Below are 14,987 nucleotides of genomic sequence, written 5' to 3' on the forward strand. Positions count from 1 at the left end.
TGCTGTTACAAAATAAAAAGAATTATTAGAAAGGGCTGACATTAGGAATAACAGAAGGCTCTTTCCACATTCATTTCACATATTATATTATTTTTTAAAAAACTGCCTGTAATTAAGGTACTAAAAGTTTCTAATGTAGCCCCTCCCTTTCTATATGGTAAAAATAATATGAGATAAAATAGAAGTTTCATTCTAATTCTACAATCTCATAAATCATAAAATGAAAGTTTCTCTTTTAACTCTGAAATTTAAGTATTTTGCTATGTATGCTTAAAAGTCTAATTCAGGCTAAGCTTCTCTTTTTTGTCAATATAGTTGATAAAGTTAGGTTTGAATCAGAATAAACATTAAGAGCCCTTTCAATGGGATACTGGAGCATGTGTGGAGTTTTCAAACTTCTCATCAAACTCCATAAGTCCTTATCATACATCCAAGAAATTTTATTGTCCTAAGTTCCTAATCATGAAGATAAAACCTAAAAATTCAATAAAGACATATCCTCAGTTATCAGAAAAGTAGGACTCGATAGAATTTTTATTAAATAACAATTAGACATACTGTACTGTTCATTCCAGATAGCCATTCTAGAATGAAGAATGAATTCTGATTTCATTAACACTTCAAAATGGAGTCAACTCCAAGCAACATGAGTTTTATCATTCCCAACGCTGGTAAAATGAGGCTGTGTAAAATTACCTTGTGTATCTTCATATTCAGCAGAATCAGGGCAGAGGTTATTCAAGTAATCTGGGGGTGGGGGGAGATGAAATAGGATTAAAAATTGTTTTTGATCTGCTAATTAATCTATCTTTCTTGCACAATTATCTAAATAGCAGAGTGAAGATCAATGTCTCAGGATTCATGGCCTGGGGTCATAGGATGCTGCAGACTACTTCCTCCATGAAATGAGATCCATCTCCAGAAAAGTCAAACTCATTCTACTTCCTTCCTATTTCCTAACTGTTCCCCAATACAAGAGGGAATATACAGTATACCTTCTGGAACTTTTTCTCCGCCCCCCCACTTCCATTAATTCTTTTACTATCATTGTTCTGCTTGGCCTGGCCCACGGATTCCTCACTAACTATCCCATAAAATGTCTGCCAACTTTGTCTCAAAAACCAGCCAAAGGAATACACAAATGATCTGAAAGGATGGACAATTTTATAACAGCAACAATAACACAGTTCCACATAACTTTCCTTCATAGTTTTCCTGCATGGTGTTCATTGTTTGATTTTAATAAGTGTAACAAAGTTTTATTGTGCATTTCCACAGAAACTAAGACACTGGAATGCTTTTTCACACTGTTTTCAGCTTTAATTATATTGCTGTTCAGCCAAACTCAAAGTTGAAACTGCTATTGTAAAGCTTCACATCAGGACCTGGCAATAAATCAGAGCTGCCCAGACATTTAAGTTTTTATTCAACACTTGGATTTTGTTGGCAGGAGGCTCTTGGATGTGCAAGATAGACATGGTATGGCAAACAGGAATGAAGCTTTGAACACAAGGGCTGGCTGACCACTGCAATGCAAGCAAATCACAGATGCTGTACTGTATCTCTGATACTCTGTCTGTCCGCTGTCTCTCCATCTGTCTGCCTACCCACCCGTCCATCCACCCATCCATCCATCCATCCATCCATCCATCCATCCATCCATCCATCCGAGTCTACGGAGAGGGGCGGCATACAAATGTAATAAATAATAATAATAATAATAATAATAATAATAATAATAATAATAGTCGTCGTCATCATCCATCCGCCCACCCACCCACCCACCCACCCACCTATCATCTATCTATCTATCTATCTATCTATCTATCTATCTATCTATCTATCTATCTATCTATCTATCTATCTATCTATCATCTATCTATTTCAGAGTGGAGGGCTCTTCTTGTAAAGTATTTAGAAAAGTATCTAAAGTATTGTGATTAACCATAGATAGCTAAATATAAACTGATTCTCAACAGCATTCTGTTTAATTAGGAAGATCATACTTAGTGTTGAAACCATGTATAGAAGTAACTGGTATGAGCTGCAACTTACATAGTCAATATAAAAGTGATGAGGCATTCTATTTTCCTGTGGAGCTCTTTGGACTAGTTACTAACTCACTCAGGGAAGAGCTGCGGCAATAAGCAATTTGCAATATCTGTGTAAGTTATACACAAGGCTGTCTCTTGTGATTTGAGGCATTGCTTACCCCAGCTGATGAATCATTGTGGTTTACAATAATTTCTCCCAAATGTGCATAGGAAGTTAGAAATCTTGCAGCTGTAGTGCTTTGGCTATGCTGCAGTAGATTTTATTATTCTAATTTAGCAAATACAAATGAAAGCAGCAGCATGTGGAATGATACAATGCTGGCATGTGATCTCATTAAAAGATGAGAGAAAGGGAATGTCTGTTGTCTATATTAGGGGAAAAGAAGAGTTAAACCAAGAAAATAAGGTAAAAGATCCAGATGTAATTTAAGAATCTTGTCTGAAATGAGCAAGACCAAATAACTTCAAATTTCACTACTCTATGTATTTACAGGGGCTACTATAACAGAATAACTGAGTTCTAAGGGATTTTAGAGATGTTCTAATCCAATCCCCTATCCAGACAGAAAACCCTATATAATTTCAGACAAATATTTAGACACTATATTCCACAACAATAGTGGGCTAGTTATTGAACACTAAAGGCTCTATGCACTTCTGTTTCTTACTCTTTGACTCATCGGAGACAAATAAAAGTGCATTGGGATTAGCCATTCAGAATCAACGCAGACTAAATTGAAATCAATGGGTAGTTTCCCCCAAAACAAGGGGAATCATCTTTTGCAATAATTTTGATTCCTAGGAAGCTCACAAACAACACCTAAGAGTCACAGTTACTCCTGCTAATGTTCCCCAGCATCCATTTATCAAAAATTATGTATTTTCTAGTCCCTCTTCATACATAAGATATGAAGCAAAAACTATGATTGCAAGTTTCCATAGATATGAAGAGGTAACATTTTCATCTCTGAAAATTTTCTTTAGTGAAAATTTTCACTAAATAAACCCATTTCTTTTCATATGTTTTCTTTTTAACATTGGGAACTTAAAACAATTTGGTTTAAACACTTTATATGAACAGGAAAGATGAACAATAGAAATAAACTCTTTCCTAAAATGTAGGAATAATGGTATAGGGCAGCGGTAGGCAAAATTGGTTCTTCTATGGCTTGTGGACTTCAACTCCCAGAATTCCTGAGCCAATCATACTAGCTCAAGAATTCTGGGAGTTGAAGTCCACATGTCATAGAAGAACCAACTTTGCCTACCCCTGGTATAGGGCAGTGATGGCAAACCTGTGGCATGTGGAGCCATATCTGAGGGCACGTGAGGTGTTGCCCTATGTCAGCTCCACCATGCATGTGCACCCTGGCCAGCTGATTTTCAGCCTTCTTTTCAGCCATTTTCGCTCTCTGCAATCTCCCCAAGCCTCAGGAAAGCCTCCTAAACCCTGGGGACAGCGAAAATGGCCAAAAGGGGAAACTGAAAGTTCGGAAAAGGCTTTCCTGAACCTTGTGGATGGCGAAAAATGGCTCAAGGGGCCTACCAGTTCAATGACGACTGTGCGCATACATGGGTGTGTAGCACCTGGGGTTGTGCGCATGTGGGGAGGAGGGCACTGCATTATGGGTGTGGACTCACATGAACCCGCATCTTTTTGGCACCTGAGTCTGTTGTTTTTTTTAAAATTAAAGTAATTAATTGGATTAAGATGTTTTATATTGTTTTATTGTATGTTGTGAGCTGCCCCGAGTCCTCAAAGAGGGGTGGCATAAATGTCCAATCAATCAATCAATCAATCAATCAATCAATCAATCAATCAATCAATCAGCAATCAATAAAATAAACTATGGCTCCCCTGCAGGGGTGAAATTCAGCAGGTTCTGACAGGTCATGGAGAACTGGTAGTGGAAATTTTGAGTAGTTTGGAGAACCGGCAAATACCACCCCTGGCTGGGCCTAGAGTGGGGTGGGAATGGAGATTTTGCAGTATCCTTCCCCTGCCACACCCACCAAGCCACGCCCACAGATCCAATAGGGAAAAATTTTGAATTTCACCCCTGCTTCTATGGGACTTTCAGGATTCCACCCCCCCACCACACACCAGCTATTATCTGGTGGTAACCATTTGATTGGAGGGGGTTCCGCACTGTCCCAACAATTTGTCATTCAATCAGGTGCAAAACTTTAAACACTGGCACTTAGTTTTTCTGGTTTTCCTTTCCCCTCATATTTTTCCTCTTGAATTATGTCCCAATGCCTTCCCCAAACTGTAAAGCTCTGTAAAGAACCATTTGCTTTTCTCTAGTTAAAAGCTGTATAAAGCTGTACAATGTCCTTGACAGAAATATTTCCTAGCACCATCAGTATATTTTTTTAAAGTGCAGAAAGCAGTTAAAATGGAACTTGGGCTCCTCTGCACTCAGACAAAATGCTGTGCCACTGGGCTATGGTTATTTTTCACAAGAACTGTTTCCATGCAGAAAAAACCAAGATGTTTTAGGGAATTTTAAATGAAAAGTTCAAATGTTTATCCCACCTGCCAAGTATACAAACTCTCACAGTAGGAGGTTCTTACTGCAGCTCATTTAATTTTAGTCTCTTCAGATTTGCGAGTGTTGCTATGATGATTGTTTTAATAAACCTGAAATCTAGTTCTCAGCTCCCGGGAAGGGCTATTCCTGATAATGTTGATGATCGGGCGAGGGTTGCCACTCCCGCCACCACTGGTGTGCTGGGCGCGCAACTTCAGGTCTCCGATGTGCATGCGTCCCAGCGAGATTTTACTTCTGTGCATGCACAGGAGGCAAAATCTTGCGAGGACACGCACGTATACGCAAGATTTTGTTGATTTTTTTTTTGCTTCTGTGCATGCGCAGAAGCAAAAAAATGCCAAAATCACACACCTGCATACAGGCACCCCTTCAAGGAATTTTGCTTCCTGAGCATACGCAGAAGTAAAATCTACTTTTCTTTTAAAATATTTTTATTAATTTTCCACTGTTTAAAAAAGAGAACTCAATAGTACTGAAGAAAATCAAAGAAAATTAAATTAATAATAGTACATACAGTTATTAGCATTATATTAGCATTAAAGTAATTATATTTATATTATATTAATTATACACCAGGCTATAATTTGTCTCAAGTATATAAATTAGTACATGCTTTTTTCCATTAACAAAATAATTTCAATGATTTATCATGCAGGCTATTTTGCCTTCCCCCCCAAATTGTAAAGTCTAAATTTTATTTATTACATGCTTCAAAGTATTTTAAAAAGTAAAAATAATAAACAAATTAATATTATTAAAGCAACTACAAAGCCAAACTAAACTACCTATACCTTTCTTTATCTTAACAGATATTTTATCATTGTATATATTTTCCAAAGTAATCCTTTATGATTATGCGTTACTGCTTTTCTTCAATATGAACATCTGTCATCTAAGTAAATAAGTGAAATCTTATTGGGATGCATGCACGCACACACCAGCAACCCAAAGCTTCACACACAGTTCCAGTTTTACTACCAGTGTGGCATCCTCATCCGTACTGGTAGGATCACGATACATATTGCATATTGATGAAATCAATGGATTCATAAGAAGTGATAACTTGGCATTAAATGATGCATGTTGATGAAATCAATGGATTCATAAGAAGTGCTAACTTGGCATTAAATCCATTCAGCCAATTTTAACCGGCTTTTCAATTATTTTGGATACCTCATGGTATTAGAAACAAAAATGAGAAACAAAAAAAGCCAACACGATCCCAAACTGCATCAACAGGGGGATACACTCCAAGACTAGAGAGGTAATAATACCACTCTACCACGCCCTGGTCAGACCACACCTGGAGTACTGCATCTATTTCTGGTCACCACACTTCAAAAGAGACATTGGAACTCTGGAGAAGGTGCAGAAAAGAGCAACCAAAATGATTAGGGGACTTGAAACCAAGACTTACGAAGAGAGATTGCGTGAACTGGGCATGGATGACCTAGAGCAGTGTTTCCCAACCTTGGTAACTTGATGATATCTGGACTTCAATTCCTAGAACTCCCCAGCCAGCAAATGCTGGCTGGGGAATTCTGGGAGTTGAAGTCCAAAGAGCTTCAAGTTGCTGGGGTTGGGAAACATTGGCCTAGAGAAAAGGTGGGCCAGAGGGGACATGATAGCAGTATACAGGTATATGAGGGGTGGCCACAGAGAGGAGGGGGTCACTCTATTCTCCAGGGCACCAGAGGGCCGGATGAGGAACAACGGCTGGAAGCTGACCATGGAAAGATTCAACCAGGAAATAAGGAAGAACTTTCTGACAGTCAGAGCGATCAACCAGTGGAACGGCTTGCCAGCGGAGGTTGTGAACGCCCCAACTCTGGACGTTTTCAAGAGGAGATTGGACTGCCATCTGGCTGGGGAGGTGTAGGGTTTCCTGCTTGAGCAGGGAGTTGGACTTGATGACCTGCAAGGTCCCTTTCAACCCTAATAAATATATAAATAAATGATATCTTGGTGGATAGCCATTAATGGTGGATTTCCACCTAAATATATGACATACAGTTCCATCAAGAATAACAAATGACTGAATGATCTCTACAGAGTTTCAGCACCTAATATTTACCATGTTTAATATATGACTCAGCTCAGAAAATAGTAAGCTCACAGATTACTGTACAGCAGTGTGCCACATCTCTGTATTTTGCTTTTATTAAATTCAAGATAAAATGCAATAAAGGAGATATGTATCAAACCCAGTTGATTGATAAGAATCTTATCCTGCCTCGTCTAATGCTGCAAGTGGGACATTGGCTAACAGTCTTCACAATTTTAATTCTGCAACCCTAAACAATAAAATAGAACTCATTTGAGCTCTTTTCTTTCTGCTCTCCTTCCTTTCCTTGATTTTTAAAGAAAAGGGGAGAATCTTCTAAAAACAAAAGTGAATTGAGGACAAATTGCATTGCCTAAATTTGCAGTCGACACCGCCTAAGCAGGGAAAAGAAGACTCGTTAATTATAAAGATGAAATGCTTTTGTTTTGTTCACCTGTGAGTAGCACGTGGTACTGGAATACGCGCTGAACCACTTTCAGCAACTGGTGTTTCACATTCAAGGGACTGCCATCACGAACCTGCTGTCCTCAAAAGAAGGGAAGAAAAAGTATAAAGGTCAGAGCTCCAACAATCCGAAAATAATCTCCGAACCTGCCCTTGTTTTACATGAAGATAGTAGTCACCAGTAATGGGTTCTAAAATCCGTTGCTACCAGTTTGCACGTGATGATTCTTTTGAGCATGCGCAAAAGCGTCCCGGGTTGGTGGGTGGGTGGGTCGAATCTCACGTCACTGCCACTACCAGTTCACAGAACTGGGCCAAACTGGGAGCAACCCACCATTCACAAAGTTTCACATGCTTATAATGGCATATTCAAGCATTCTCTAACAATCAGGAAGTAACATATTTTACAATAGAAGTGTGTTAATAATCCTGAAATTAAAGGTCAAAAGTCTTAATTATATTGTGGTTGAAGTGAGATATTATGGTCCAAGTGGAATTCTGAACCTTGTCTAAACCACGTAGTGTTTTTATATTACTGCTTATCTTTTTATTATATTTATATTACTGCTTTACTTACCAATACATCTAATTAATAAATTTACTGGTGCTATATGGACAGATCCTGACCTAAGCAGGATTGGCATTGACATCTCAGACTTAATATAAATTAATAGAAAGACATTTCCACTAGAACTGATACCACCGTTGCACTCAGTCTACTAGGTAAGAATTCCTCAACTTAAACTCATGACCTTTGAGTGAACTATGGAATTTTTGACGCATGCTCACTAGTTTTTCAGAGAGCTATTGGAGGAATGGATGTGACTTCATTGCTATTTGGGAAGGCGTGACCCAATGATCTCAACTCTACTGTTGTCTATTTTGACCAGAACGCAAATAATATTTAAAAAACCTAGACGTTTCTGCTTCTTTATAAATGCAGCAAGGATCAGAGAGGTAAAGACTGAACAGGAAGCAGACTGTTCTTTTCCTTTTAATATATCATTTTTGGCAGTAATTTAAGACCTATTAGCAAAAGAAAACTGTTTCATCTTCCAAAACAGAAGCTCTGAATTGAAATAGCAACATGGAAAAATACACAGGGACTTAGCTGAAAAAACAATGAGGGTCACCATCTTTTGATTCACACAATTCCGAACAGTTTATCACAAAATAGAGTCAGGGGTGAGGGGTGTAGCATAAGTTATCCCTATCAGGGAAGCGCTAGTGACGTCAAGCCCCAGTTTTGGATTGTTGTATTTCTAGCTAGTTTCTCTGGTCTCTTCAAGACAATCAGACTTTCCATTTTCTTACCCTTCTCAATCCAATTAAATATCCACCTGGGATTGATCTTGGAAATATTGACTATTTGCATATCTGTTCAGACATCAAAAAATCAAGACCATTGTCAAATAAAACCACATTAAGGCATTTGCAAGTCTGGAGAACTGTCAATCAGTCAGTGCTTGCAATTTTTGGCTCAGTCACCTAATGCCCCTGGGTATGACCTCTGCTTTCACCATGCCTGTACCTAAAAGAAACTCCAGTTCCATTTAGCAAAAATAAATCACTAGTATCTCTCTCTTTTGCCTTCCTTGTATTTTTATGTGTTTATAATGCTGAAGCAGGAAGTGCGCAAGGGATTTCCCATGTAAGAGAAATTAGATGGTTAATGAATAGGCAACAATGGATTAAAAGTCCTCAGAACCTGATGATGTTGCTTAGTTGGGTGATGAAAAGTCTGCAAGAAAACAACTAAGTTCCAAGCACCCCAAAAAGTAAGCTGAGTCAACTCTTTCCCCTTCTTTCCCCTTCATCTCTTGCTTCTCCTAAGTCTAATTTTACACTATAATGTTCCCAGGGATAGGAAACCTTGTCATCAATGCAATGATGCTAAGACTGCAAGGGCCATCTAAAGAGATGGCTCTGAATAGAATAGAATAGAATTCTTTATTGGCCAAGCGTGATTGGACACACAAGGAATTTGTCTTTGGTACATATGCTCTCATTGTACATAAAAGAGGTACAACACTTAATAATTGTCATAGGGCACAAATAAGCAATCAGGAAACAATCAATATTAATATAAATCTTAAGGATACAAGCAACAAGTTACAGTCATACAGTCATAAGTGGAGGAAATGGGTGATAGGAACGATGAGAAGACCAATAGTAATAGTAATTCAGCCTAAGTGAATAGTTTGACAGTGGTGAGGGAATTATTTGTTTAGCAGAGTAATGGCGTTCAGGGGGGAAACTGTTCTTGTGTCTAGTTGTCTGGGTGTGCAGTGTTCTACAGCGTCATTTTGAGGATAGAAGTTGAAACAATTTGTGTCTAGGATGCAAGGGATCAGTAAATATTTTCACAGCCCTCTTTTTGACTCGTGCAGTATAGATATACAACTACCTTGGTTTCTAGGATGAAAACTGCTGTCTGTATATCTTGTTTATCAGAAAGACAATCCATAAAGCTTGATCAGAAAATACAGTATATTGCTCCCTCATATGACTCATTGTCAGTTTTGATCAGTTTTAGAAGTGATTTCCTTCCTTCTCTCTTGTTCATTTGCTATCATCCCTTGAATTTACTCGGGATACCATTCTGCCTGAGAAGTTCATGAGAAATCTTTTCCCCCCATCTCTATACGATGTCTCTCTCTCACGCACACATATATATGAGCCTTCTGAGCTCAAATTTATGGCTCAAATAAAAATTCCATTAACTCCAAGCGAAGGGCAGCATATAAGGCTAAGACAAAAACATTAGTGTCGCAACCCTTGTCCCTTATTTAATAGGGACCGCAATGTTCCCATGAAATATATCTTTATCCTGCTTCTTGGGTCCTTGCAGAGGAGAGGACGAAGAGCACAGAATAAAAACCACTGATATTTACACAGAAAAACATCTTCAGAAGTGCTGCCTAATATCAATAAAGTCAGTCAAGCATGTGCATCCTTCCTCAAGAAGCTAAGCTTTAAAAAGACCAGAACTCTTTTGGAGAACAGATCAGACACCAACTTCTGAGATATTTTTCAGGTACGCAAACAGTGAGAATTGGACAAGCAAGAATTTTAGGAGTACTTCTCAAAACTATGGCAATCGAGGGATGTGGTACAATCGCAGACTGGTGCAATCTGTGTGTGAGGAACAAGATTGAACATGGGGGAAATGCACTGGATACATAAATTCAGTAATGGGGAAATCTCACCCCAGTGCTTTGGAGTGCACAGCTGGGGAGGAGAGAAGGATGATGTCAAAGTACCATTACACCAGCAAAGGACTGCCGTCTTTTGTGCTATCGGTGTGCCCTCCAAGGCTGTCGGTGTGAGATTTGGCTTCTGCGCATGCACAAGTGAAATCTTGGGTGAGGATGCGCACGTGAGTGAGACTTTGGCAATTTCTGCCGATATTTTTGCTTCCGCACATGCGCAGAAGCAAAAAAAAGCGAAAATCAGCAAATCTCACTTGCACAAGCATCTTCACACAAGATTTCGCTTGCTGAACATGCGCAGAAGTCAAATCTTATGCGAGGGCATGCATGCGTGCATCGGGGATGCGCATCCCCAAAATTGCTACTGAAGCATAGCACCTGACTGTTTCGATAGCGGCCCATCACTGTGTTATACCTAGCTATAAGAAAATAGAAATTTTAAATTGGTAGTAGGAAAAAAAGAGGAGCTTCCACCAGTGGGAGTGCACCCATTCTACAGATTCAAAGGAATTTGAGGAAATGCTGCTGAGACAGTATGTCTGGATCAGCAAGGAAACGTCCATGAACTGCAAACACCTATGGTGCTGTGGAGCCACAAGGCCACAACACTGCTCTGCCTATTACTATGTGAGCATCAGAAGTGCCTTAGGATATGTGTTTCAAGAATTCAAGGAACTCCTTTATATAAAGGAGTCATGACCTTTAAAGCCCTACATGGCATTGGACCAGATTACCTCCGGAACCGCCTGCTACCACAAGAATCCCAACGACCGATAAGGTCCCACAGAGTTGGCCTTCTCCGGGTCCCGTCAACTAAACAATGTCGTTTGGCGGGCCCCAGGGGAAGAGCCTTCTCTCTGGCAACCCCGGCCCTCTGGAAGCATCTCCCCCCGGAGATTAGAACTGCCCCCACCCTCCCTGTCTTTCGTAAACTACTCAAGACTCACTTATGCCGCCAGGCATGGGGGAGTTAAGATATTCCTTCCCCCTAGGCCATTACAAGTTATGCATGGTATGTTTGTGTGTATGTTTGGTTTTATAATAAGGGTTTTTAGTTGTTTTATTAATTGGATTGTTACATGCTGTTTTTATCATTGTTGTTAACCGCCCCGAGTCTATGGGGAGGGGCAGCATACAAATCCAATAAATCCAATAAATAATAATAATAAACAATACAGGGTTGATAAACCTAGGTCCAGTGTTTGCTAAATCCATCAGTCGTATACCCTGATTGAGAGTAGGGTCCTGATGTACATGCAGAAACTATTTTCTTGCCAAGAGGCATTATGGAAGAGTTACAATTTTCTCTTGTAGTAAGGGAGCAAGGTAAAGGTTTGTCTGTCTAGTCATGTCTGATTCTAGGGTGTGGTGCTCATCTATGTTTCTTGACCAAGGGAGCCAGTATTGTCTGTATGCATTTTCTGTGGTCATGTGGCCAGCAGGATTATACACCAAAGGCATACAGGATGTTGTTACCTTCCCACTGAAGTGATACCTATTAAATTTACTTGCATTTTGCTTGCTTTTGAACTGCCAGGTGGGCAGAAGCCTGGGGCAGGAATGGGAGTGCACCCAGTTGTGCAGTACTCGGGTACCACTTTCCATCTGACAATCTCAGTATCATTAACCACTGAGCCATTGCGCTCCTAATTAAGGAATTAATTAAGGAAGTAATCTACATGCATATATGTTCTTCTGATCACTATTTTAAGAATCGAATAACAGATTTGGAAGGGACCTTGGAGGTCTTCTAGTCCAACCCCCTGCATAGGCAGGAAACTCTACACCACTAAATATTCACATTTAGTTGAATTGAATATACACGCACACAGAGTTGTCCACTGTGACTCACAAAATACAGTGGTATCTCAACTTAAGAACTTAATTCGTTTCGTGACCAGGTTTTTAAGTAGAAAAGTTTGTAAGCAGAAGCAATTTTTCCCATAGGAATCAACAAATAAAAGCAAATAATGCGTGCAAACTCATTAGGAAAGAAATAAAAGCTCAGAATTTGGGTGGGAGGAGGAAGAAGAGGAGGACAACAGTCGCTGCCAAAGGAAGAAAGTGAGGTGAAGGGAATAAAAAAAATCCAAAACTTTAAGGCTTAAAAAAAAAAAGAGGGACTCTGAGGCGGCAAGGAGGAACATGCATCTCCCATATATGCGGCGTGAGGCTGCCTCCCATACACTGCACCAGAGAGAAAAACCCAGGGGGAATGTCAGGAAACTGGCCAGGCCTTCGTGCCGCTCTCAAATTTCCTGGGAAATTTTTCCAGGCTGTGGTTCTTAAGTAGAAAATGGTTCTTGAGAAGAGGCAAAACAATCTTGAACACCCGGTTCTTATCAAGAAAAGTTCTTAAGTAGAGACATTCTTAAGCAGAGGTACCACTGTATATGCTTTCAGGATTTTCTTGGGTGTGGTCATGACTTGAGTAGTATACCAGCTGAAGTCTATGGTATATGAATGCTAAAACATCAGAGGCACATATGCTTTAACGAACATTTGCTTATAACTTTTATTTTTCTTAGGCACTTTCTGGCATTAAGAAAGTGCAATCTACAAGGCAATATAGTTCTAGATCATTTAAAAAAAACAATTATTCCAAATCAGATATCTGCATTTTCATCAAGGATTCCATAGAGTTTTCAGACAGATGAATATATATTCAACCAATGTTGATAAATGGTTGTTTTAATAAATTGTCATTATTAGTATTTCACATATGCTGCAGAGGGAGACATATTCCATATTTCAAGCTGCTTGGACAGCCAAAGCAACATTGAAAGTAACCAATTTATTCTCACAACCTTTTTTGTCTGTTAAGTAAACACTGCCACTTCTCCTCTTTACAAATAAATATGAATATGAATATGAAAATTCATTCATATATATAGAAAGACCAGGGGAGACATGATAGCAGTGTTCCAATATTTCAGGGGTTGCCACAAAGAAGAAGGAGTCAACCTATTCTCCAAAGCACCTGAGGCTAGAACCAGAAGCAATGGGTGGAAACTAAACAAGGAGAGAAGCATCTTAGAACTAAGGAGAAATTTCCTGGCAGTCAGAACAATTGAATGGCTTGCCTCCAGAAATTGTGAATGCTCCAACACTGGAAGTTTTTAAGAAGATGTTGATAACCATTTGTCTGAAGTGCTCTAGGGTTTCCTGCCTAGACAGGGAGTTGGATTAGATGACCTCCAAGGCCCCTTTCCCAGGAAAACCTCATCCCCACCACAGCTGCTGCTACTGCTGCCGAGTGCGTCTGCACAGTAGAACTTCCAGGGAAGGGCTCCATCTATGTGACACGTGTGTGTGCGTGTGTGAGAGAGAGAGAGAGAGAGAGAGAGAGAGAGAGAAGAGGAAAGAGTCAAGAAAGAAAGAAAGAAAAAAAGAAAGAAGGAAGGAAGGAAGGAAAGAAAGAAAGAAAGAAGGAGGGAAGGACAGAAGGAAGGAAGAAAGGAAAGGAAAGTGGGAAGGGAAGGGAGTGGAGTGGAAGGAAGGAAAGGAAGGAAGGAAGGAAGAAAGAAGGAGGGAAGGACAGAAGGAAGAAAGGAAAGTGGGAAGGGAGTGGAAGGAAAGGAAGGAAGGAAGGAAGGAAGGAAGGAAGGAAGGAAGAACTTATGACCACAATTAAACCCAATAATTTGGTTGATAAGCAGAAGCATTGTTAAGTGAGTTTCACCACATTTTACAAGTTGGCCATGCCCACCCGGTCACATGACTCTCAAGCCATGTCCATCTGAAGCCACACCCACCAATCATCAAGCCATGCCCACAAAATAAGCCATGCCCGCAGAATCGGCAGGGGAAATTTTCACATTTCACCCCTGCTTAGTATGTATTTGTACTCTTCCTACTTTACTTTCTTCTTAAAGCCATTCTTGAATTGAATTATCGCTAATATCAACTTCCAAATTCTTATCTATTTTAGACAAGGAAGAAGAGAAAGAATGAGGGAGATAATATTAGAAACTACAATAATAAATCAACATACAATACAAAAATGAAGAGACTCTACCTCAAACACTTTAATGACAGTATCCAGCTCAGAAGATTTAAGGCGAACATCATCCAGCAAAGCCAAATTCCTATCAAACTGCATTATGTAAGTTGTGTGGTGATTAAATCCTGATTCTCTGGAGAGGAAAATGTCAGCTACTTTCTGATGTTCTTCCCTAAAACCATTGAGAATAAAGGGGGGGGGGGGAAAGGAATAGAAAATTCTCCATACTTAATTTAGATTTTCACAGACAATCTTTTTTTTCATCATAACTTTTAAATGACATTAATCAGAAATTGAACACATAAATACATAACATTTTTGTTCCAGTAGTAAGTCCATATATCTTGTAATCAGGGATGGGCTGCTGCCCGGATGGGAAGGTACCCAATGGGGTAGTGAAAATGGAGCTCCATCCCAGGGCACCCGATTTGCACTGAAAGATGTTGAAAGAAAATGCAGGGCGCCCTGCATAAGCCACGCCCACAGTATGGTAGTAAAATTTTTGATAGCCCTTCACTGCTTGTAATGCTGGAGTTTGATAAAGTCCCAGCTGGTTCTGATGCCTGCTAAACAATAAAGCAAGGGATGGTCAAATAGTTGGAAAGCCATAAGTTATGACTAGGTAGTATGCGTTTCTTTATAAAGCAAAAAAGT

At 39.6% G+C, this 14,987-nt stretch overlaps 1 protein-coding gene across 4 annotated transcripts in view; it reads right to left on the reverse strand.

Moving 5' to 3' along the window:
- FGD5 (FYVE, RhoGEF and PH domain containing 5) overlaps positions 1-14,987 on the reverse strand; it is a 171,998-nt gene that overhangs the window by 35,963 nt on the left and 121,048 nt on the right. For 3 of the 4 annotated variants that reach the window (XM_070738319.1, XM_070738320.1, XM_070738317.1), the window contains exons 7-9: positions 14,349-14,505; positions 7,108-7,195; positions 697-747 (exon numbers count right to left, since the gene is read on the reverse strand). In XM_070738319.1, the coding sequence (XP_070594420.1) occupies positions 697-747; positions 7,108-7,195; positions 14,349-14,505 (296 nt within the window). The remainder of the gene's footprint in view (positions 1-696; positions 748-7,107; positions 7,196-14,348; positions 14,506-14,987) is intronic. The other variant, XM_070738318.1, reaches the window with a different exon arrangement.

The sequence above is a fragment of the Erythrolamprus reginae genome, chromosome 2 (genome assembly GCF_031021105.1).
Source record: "Erythrolamprus reginae isolate rEryReg1 chromosome 2, rEryReg1.hap1, whole genome shotgun sequence".
NCBI lineage: Eukaryota > Metazoa > Chordata > Lepidosauria > Squamata > Dipsadidae > Erythrolamprus > Erythrolamprus reginae.